We start from the raw sequence: 8,763 nt of genomic DNA, 5'->3' as shown, positions 1-8,763 counted from the left end.
TAACTCATGTTTTCAAGAAATCACTTTTGGATAAAAAAAAAAAAACAACAACAACAAAAAAACAAACAAAAAAACAAACAAAAACAACAACAAAGAAATATCCAATGAAATAATTGATTTAATCTATATATTTTTTTGTTAAAGCATCACAAAAGGTCATTCATCACATTAGAACCAGGCAAGACTCGGGGGCATTCATGTTGTCACTGGCACATCTTTGTAGTATCTGACGCAAATGCTTGCTACGTTAAATCTTGAGCTCAATTGAGTCGAGGCTCAAGTGAGCTTTTTTGGACAAAATTTGTCCGTTGTCTGTCGTCTCGAATCTCAAACTGCCGTAATTATGAACTTTTCACATTTTCATCTTCTTCTCCAGAAAGGGCAAATTCAACCAAACTTGACACAAAGTATGTCCAAAGAGAGACAGTCTGACTAAAGCCAGCCACTACTATTTCACTTCGTTCGTAGGACGAACGAAGTGAAATAGTAGGGGCTGGCTTTAGTCAGACTGAAAGAGAGAGAACTCTTAATTCCAAACTTTGCTATGACAAAGTTCTATAAACACAAAAAATGGAGAAACTGGAGCTGTTTCCTTAATTAAATGGAGCATTTACAGCTTTACTAAACATATGCAATTCATTTCAAATTTCAGATTTCAGAACCTGAATTTAGTTGAAAGATGCTTATCTTTGACAATTTTCTTTATGACTGACAGCAAGCAGATGAATGGTTTATATGAATATAAAAATACAGGGGGAAAAGTTGCTTTTGACCTATACAAGGTCAAGTGCAAAAAATTGTATTAATTCGTGTATGGGTTACAATATAGTTATAGTAATTTTTAACAGAGAAACCGTAAAAGTGTAGTAAAAAATACTCATGGCAAATAGACATGATCTTAATTCAAGCTTTTTTCAACAAGGCTAAGGTTCTTAGAAGAAAAAATATGAAACTTTGATTATTGACTTAATTTTATAAAAGACCAACAAGAATATGTTTTTTTCATCTTTCATGCAAAAAATACTCCTGTTAGAATATTTGTACCTAGTCAGGGGCAGGGGCATGTCTATTTACTAATATACAAAAGGAAATATTGTGTGCTAAATGGTTTATATGATGGGTTATCAAAAAGCTCGTGGACTAGCGCCATAAAAATAAAAGCGCTTTAGGTACATCAATGAATTTTATTACATTTAGTTAGCATCATCTTTTCTATCTATAGAATAAATAATAAATCATAAGTTTTATTTTTTAATAAATTGTTAATGTTTTTGTAAGCAATGGTATGTCTAGGCGGCGCAACCTCAAATATGACGTTTTTTCTACCTAAGTGTAACTGAGAAAAACTCTTTTGATATGAGCATTTGTCATAAAAAAATCCAGTTAATTCAGAAATGTGGTACGACACAATTGTTCCGTAAAATATGCAATTTTTACTCCATTCTGTACGTCCCATAAAATTTTATCGTAAATTTTATATGAAGTGTCCAAAGAATTAATTAAACGCTTGAAAATGACGTCAAAAAGGGGGAGGGGTTTCTTTTTCCAACATTCTATAAAGTTTTGCACCTACAGAAACTGGTATAGACCTAGGGAATGTTTAAATGGGCTACAGAAAAATAAAATGCATCCAGAGTACTTGTTTTTAAATGCCCAGAAAGATTCAGAGAGAAGAAAGATGCACTGTTAATGTCGATTTGTAGTCAGGGTGTCAAAAGTTAGTCATGTCGAAAAGTGACTTGATCATGTGTGGTAGAAATTGAACTCCAACAAGCTAAGTATTCTGGCATAATCAAGTGAGGATTTTTTCCTATGTATAGATCCATTTCCAATAGTATATACATTGAAAAGAGCTGTTCATGACATTGTAAAGTCACATAAACAAGACGGGCTTAAGTCCTTACTTAAGCCCAGGTAATCTCAGCAACATTTGTGAATGAGATATAGAGAGTGGACAGCAAGAAACAAAGACAATGAAAATACGGCACCTAGAAAATACAAAAAACCCCGGTTAGTTTCTATTTACTTGGTTTAAAACTATACATGTATCAGAGGCACGTGAGTTTTTATCAATAATATTAAGTTGCATATAGAGCCCTAAATTAAAAAAATCCAACACCTTCAATTTATATAGATACTCAACTTGTGTATTCATATATAGAGATGGAGTAGAATTGTTTTATCTAAGGCTTTATTTGCAACTTATTTATACAAGTAATGGTATCTGTGACTATATACTCCTCTGGACCCCGTTTTACAAAAGAACTTAAGACTAGTATCAAAATGTTATCTTGCGAATACCTCTCATTTTGGCATTGATATAAAAAAAAGTTTTAATATTCTTTCAAAAGTGAATTTAGAAAGATATTTTTATGCGAGCAATTTTTAACAGACAGAAAGTCGAGAAACGTTACTTTTGCAAAATACAATCAACAAAAGTTTTTGGTCTTAGTTGTAAATTGTTTTGTAAAACGGGCCACTGATGGCTGCTATAAACACATGCTTATTTTCTTTAGCAAGAAAAAAGACGTTTATAGGACTATTTCATTAAAGATAATCCAGCATGTCCCGTCAGTAGTTTTGAGACTGAATCCTCTGCCAGAAATCGAAAAAAAATCAACAACAAGAGACCCATGGGCCATATCGCTCACTTGAGCACATTAGTTGGCTAGGATGAAACAGAAATCAGTTCTGTATTGAACGGGGGGGGGGGGAGGGAAACTTTTCTGTACACTACCTCAGGCACTTCCATATCAATATTACTAATCATGGCTTTGCAGTTCTTAAACAGAATTTACAAGATTTTCCCCATATGTTTTCCTATGTAAAACTGTAGATCTGATCTCTCATTGTGGCCCCTCCCTACCCAACCTAAATTTGAACAAATATGAATCTATACTGCCTGAGGATGCTTCTATAAAAATATGACCAATCATTGCTTTGCTGTTCTTGAGCAGAAGATTTTTTCAAGATGATTGCTATATATTCTTATGCAAAAATTTGACCCTCTGTTGTGCCCCCCCCCCACCCTGGGGGGTTATAATTTGAACAAACTTGATTCTACAATACCTAAGGTTGCTTCTGTATAGATATGACTAATAATGACTTCGTTATTCTTGAGAAAATTTTAAAGATATTTCCTATGTAACGTGTATGGTCAGGTTCTTACAGGGGATGTATAGGTTTTCCTTTTACTCTGTCTGAGTTAATGGTTGGAATGATTATTTTAAAAGACACCTCTGTCTGAGGGTAAATCACACAGTACTTAAATTTTCTCTTATCTAGAGACAGGGATTGGGTAAGGTACTACTTACACCGTGTTTCTCCCCTAGGTTCACTTTGATAGATAAGAACCAGGTGTCTCAATCTTCAGATTTACTACACCCAGAACTGAACATCAATTCCTTAGGATACTTGCCACTGGTATTTACAACTTTTATACTTTTATTTTGCTCCTACCCTTAACTTCTTTATTGCTGATTCAACATTCAACATCTTCAGCTAGCTTCTGAATGCCTGAATTTCCCAAAGCTTTGCCTTATAAACCCTTTTGTTTGGCTAGTCCATTCCAAGGGTTGTCAGGTCATTCCACTATTTGAAGTCTTCAATGCATTTTACCCAAATGCCCCTTAACCATTACACCTACATTTGTATACATTCCTATGTAAAACATTGACCCACTGTTTTGGCCCCGCCCTACCCCCGGGAATCATGATTTTAACAAACTTGAATCTACACTACCTGAGGATACTTCTGTATTAATATGACTAATAATGGCTTAGCTGTTCCTGAGAAGATTTTGAAAGATATTTCCTATATATTCCTATGGTAAACTTTGACCCCCTGGGGATTGGAACAAACTTGATTCTACACTACCTGAGAATACTTATATTATACGTAATATGACCAATCATGGCTTTGCTGTTCTCGCGAAGAAGATCTTTCAAGACATTTCCTATATATTCCTATGTAAAATTTCGACCCCATCCTGTGCCCCACCTAAGTGAGCTAAAAATGTGGCGGATCAAGCCGAAGTTTGATACGACACCAAGGTTGTGAGGACTATGTGATGGCTACAATAATTAAAGATACCAACTTATCTTTTGTTTATCTAATCATTCCACTAGGGCATTATTCTTCACAACTCGGTGAAAATAAGATCCACGGCATGTCCAATGCTTATTCCTCAGACATTGACCGTCACCACGAAAAACCCTCACTGAGTAGGCAACCTCGGCCTAATCTGTGTTTAGTAAGTGACCTTGATTTGTTAGAAATTCCAATGCTGCCGACAAACCTCGAGTCTTCGATTGCTCAAAAAACAAGACTTAAATTCGTGCAACTTAACCAATGTATCATTGCCTTTGAGACAATCCGGGAAAAGTTATTCCGATACAAGCGGTATTTTAGTCATGTTTCCGCTAGATGGCGTTGTTGGCCAAGGGTATAAATACAAGTGAAGCGGCAGAGCTGTGTTAATTGCGAAGTTGATGCTGAAGTGGCAACACAAGCGGCGGACCATTAATGATCAGAGGTAACTTTTAGTTAATGATAATAAATAAATATTTAAAGCGTTAGACGTGACTGAACAAGTCTTTCCTGGCTTTAAATATTATTTATTACCAAGAAAGCTACCGAGGGAGCCAGTAAGAGCCGAGTTGTAAGAGCCGGTTATCATAAGAGCTGAGCTGTAAGAGCCAGTAACCATAAGAGCCGTGCTGTAAGAGCTAGTAACCAGAAGAGCCGAGCTGTAAGAGCCGATCGCTTAGGAGTCAGCGTCACTTTGATTTATTGTACCTAATTGATTAAAGACAAGTAGTCTAAACATTTATCTGTATATATTGCTTAATCATATATTTGTATATTTTGAACCTGCCAGGTCCTCAGAAAGTTAACTGGGGGAATTCAGCCGCCTCTGCTATTTATAATTACATTATAAGGTTTCACGCTACACCTTTAACAAATACACAAACTAAGTTTTCTTTAAGCATTTATATATCTGACTAATTTTTTCACTTGTCAATAAAAATGGAAATAAATTGTGTTTTATTTATTGCAATTGAATATGCCATAATAAAAAATAAAAGGTATAACAAAACCTAACGACTTTCGGTTGGTTCTCTGGTCCGACAAAACGCAAGTTGCCTTCGAAATCGGTAAATAAATGAATAATGTTACCACATAAGGTATATTTTGAAGTTCCGAAAGAAGAAAACTTTTTTCCCATTAACATTGAATAATATATGAAGTCTATCATCTGAAAAATGTGCTCTATATCTAGTGTTAATTAATTTCATCTACCTATTTATCTACATAATTAATAAACAATAATAAGATCAGAAAAAAAATTAAGCATTCTCCTTGACTGGCTTATATGGGCGGCATAGACATTCTCTTGCTCAAATCATTATTACTAAAGAAAACTCTTCAGTTCTACAAATCAGTTCATAGGTCCTCCTTTTGAACCTTTGGTTTGCGAAAGACTATTTTGCTGTTTTTCTCTGGTTTGCGAGAGACTATTTTGCCGTCTTCTTCAATGAACTGGCACCAGTCTCTGTGGTTTGCTGTTGTTAACATACGGGGACTTGTAAATATTCATCCTCAGTGATGGCAGAGTGCTTGATCTAGGTTTTTCTGTGTGTCGCGGGCGTCTATTGAAGGCTGAAAAATGGATGGAAAAATAATTTCATGCTTTAAATATTTTCGTGTGCAGATGTAGAGAGCTTCTGACAACTGGTTCTTCAATCACGGTCTCCCTTTGAATTATATGTACTTAAAACTTATCTTTGCAAAACATGAATCGCATCACATAACTTTTTTCCCAGTGCACATAGTTCACTGGCTTTTACAATAATTGACGAGAAAGTAGCGAAGTCAATTATTTTCTTCAAAAAGCAGTTTTTGTTTTAATGTTTTACTTCTAAATACTGTTGGAATATTGAACGTTGAGCTTTTTTTTATTTCAATCACAAACCTATGTTGCTGCAATTGTTCTATACTTCTGAATGATGATAAAATTGTTGGAATTCAAAAATATTAATATACTGAACATCCTACTTTAGGGGGAAATATTATATATAGGATATAATTTTGTATCTAAAAATTAAGGATATCTTCATCTTTGTAAATATCGGTAATTTAACGGTTGAATGATTTTCATACCATTACCGGAAGTTAAGTTTGAGTCCGCTTAACAGAAATCAAAAATTGCATGTTTAACAAAACATTTGGCAAGAATATGGGCTTTTAATGGTTTTTATCTGTTCATCATAAGTAATGCAGCAATATTCCGAAAAATAAATTATCCTTTCTTTTCCGTAAGCTATGCCAAGGCTTCCTGAAAATGACTTAAGTACGCATTTCCATTGCTCTAGCTGGAAAATCTCAAAATAAAGGTGATGGAGAATTGCATATGCAAATATGCAATACATCACGCCTCAAGAGGCTCTTACGTATCATTAGCATAAATGACAGTCCTGGGACCGGAAGTCCAAGGGTTACTACACTGCGCTAGGCTAGAGGAAATTCGACCTCGTCATCTTAAATACAGGCATTTAAAAATGGCAAAGAATGTTTCTTTCGCTCAGATCTCGAGACTGATGAACCTATTGCATCGTAGAAATCAAGCTGCAATTGTTGTGCATGGCAGTCTTGCACGCTGTTATTGAATGGCCGGGGTGGGGGTGTTTTAACAGTCATGAGTTACTTTCTAAAGTTAAAAGATAATCATTTAACATTTTTATCAAATCTCTGATGTTTTTAAATCTATTTTAACATTACTGAATTCATTTTTGAAAATCATTAGATAAAAAATTCAAATATTTGTAGATCACTGCTTGTTGCGTTTCTTTTGCGTTTCAGTATAGTTGTGTTTGCCAACACAGCATATTGGCATCGTTAGAATACATCTGATTTCTTTTATATCATCATATCTAATTTTATCTGTTGATTGTAACTTTTGCCTGACGCAAAGCAAAAAATATTGCTTAAACATTAATAACGGTTCGTATTTATGAATATCTTGGATTGTTCATCTTTTATTTTGTTAACCTGCCAGAGTTTCATACTTTCATTTAAATTCTTTTCATAAAGCAAACAAGATTAGTCGAAAAACTATTTATCACCATATTTAACGCAGTCCCAGAGTTCGTTATTCGACATTTAATTTCAGTTTATTTACATTTCATCTATCTGTATTTATTTTGCCGTATAAACATTTTGTCCTTGAATGACGTTCTTAATCCTAAAGTATATCGCAGAAAATTAAAAGAAAAATCAGTAACTATGACCGACAGCAAATTGAAGATAAAATGTAAGATAAGAAAGCAAAAATCTGAAGTTTTTATTCCACTTTTTTCTATTCTTATATGTATGAACTGGATGTAGAAACCCCTTTCCTAGATTTTCAGTGTTAAATTAAAACGTAAATAGTTTATGATTTATTGAAGAGTTTACCCTATAGATCAAAAAACGTTATTTTCATGAAGGAATTTCGGAAGTAAGATATCTTTGCAAACCAAGTCATTGCGAATAATTTATATAAGAACAGGACTTTAATATATATATATATATATATATATATATATATATATATATATATATATATATATATATATATATATATATATATATATATATATATATATAAATTTATAATATAATTTATAACATAATATATATAATTTACCTATTGCAAGAGCAGCATTTTCCTCTTTGGCCCAGTCCCGGAGTCTGCTATTTCCTGGGATGCAATAAATCTTATACAGTTCCTGGTAATCTCTCTGTCGACTTGCAGAACGAAAATCGCCTGACTTATTGGTTGAACTGTTTTTCTGTTGTTGAGTTTTCTTGTCCGTTTTTAGAGCAAACTTTGTACTGGCAGGAAGTTGTGAATGCTTTTGAAGTCTTGGAGATTGAGATTTTGAATCGTCTTGTTTCGATTTGGATTTGGGATACTTCACATCAAACAGTAAATATTTTGGAAGGCCATAAGTGTTTCTTTCATCTCTTTCATGTTCTAATACTTTTGGTGAAACAAACTGTTGGTGAACACGTTTATAATTCCTTTCCGCAAAATCCCTTCTCCTTTCCTTTAAATTTTTCAAAACCCTTTCTCTTTCTTCTTTATTTTTACGTTCTCTTTCTTTCCTGGCTCTCTCGGCATCTCTGTCGAATTTAGTTGTAACGGAAGCAAGTTTTTTGACATGTTTATCAAAGCGCAGACTCCTCTGGCTTACTGTATCGTAAGCAGCTTCAGTATCTTTATGCCATTTCTGAATGCTTGAGCTTCTGCTACTGGGGCGGGAGAAGTTGGACTTCATCGACAAAGAGCTGTCAGGGCGGTAAGGTGTCGGGAACCTAGGTTTGGCATTGTAAATAGACCATAAATCCTTTTGGGAAGTGGTATGTGGCTTAAAGTTGGATTTTTTGTCTCGAGTACTTCTTGACTGTTCCGTTTTATAGATATCCCTAGATGGTTCTAAGCTCCAAGGCCGCTTATTCCATTCGGGAACACGATTTGCCTTCCTGGTACTTCTTTCTGTTTTCAGAGGCGGAAGACTCACCGATCTTTTACCGTCTCTTCCTGTTTTTTCTTTCTTAGTCATTGTTGGATCTCTCTTATTCGTTGGTGGATCTCTTCTGTTCGTCGGCTGATCTCTTCTACTTGTCGGTGGATTTCTTCTATTCGTTGAAGGATCTATATTTGTTCTACTGGGTTTTTTCTTAAAATCAGACATGTCTGGCGATTTCTTTCCTGCACTC

The 8,763-nt window shown here is 34.5% G+C and overlaps 1 protein-coding gene across 1 annotated transcript; it reads right to left on the bottom strand.

Annotated features, from left to right (window-relative positions):
• Positions 1–5,455: 5,455 nt before the first annotated feature.
• On the bottom strand, positions 5,456–8,763 carry LOC133190951 (probable ATP-dependent RNA helicase DDX23). Its single transcript, XM_061326630.1, has 2 exons — positions 7,688–8,763; positions 5,456–5,661 (listed from the first exon to the last, which is right to left on the bottom strand). The coding sequence occupies exons 1-2, from the start codon at positions 8,736–8,738 to the stop codon at positions 5,534–5,536; spliced, it is 1,179 nt and encodes a 392-aa protein (XP_061182614.1). The 5' UTR covers positions 8,739–8,763; the 3' UTR covers positions 5,456–5,533.

The sequence above is a fragment of the Saccostrea echinata genome, unplaced genomic scaffold, assembly GCF_033153115.1.
Source record: "Saccostrea echinata isolate AGI-Se365-2 ecotype Australia unplaced genomic scaffold, CSIRO_AGI_Sech_v1 ptg000022l, whole genome shotgun sequence".
NCBI lineage: Eukaryota > Metazoa > Mollusca > Bivalvia > Ostreida > Ostreidae > Saccostrea > Saccostrea echinata.
Note: the sequence above shows the minus strand (reverse complement) of the source record. Positions and strands in the feature narration are given on the sequence as shown.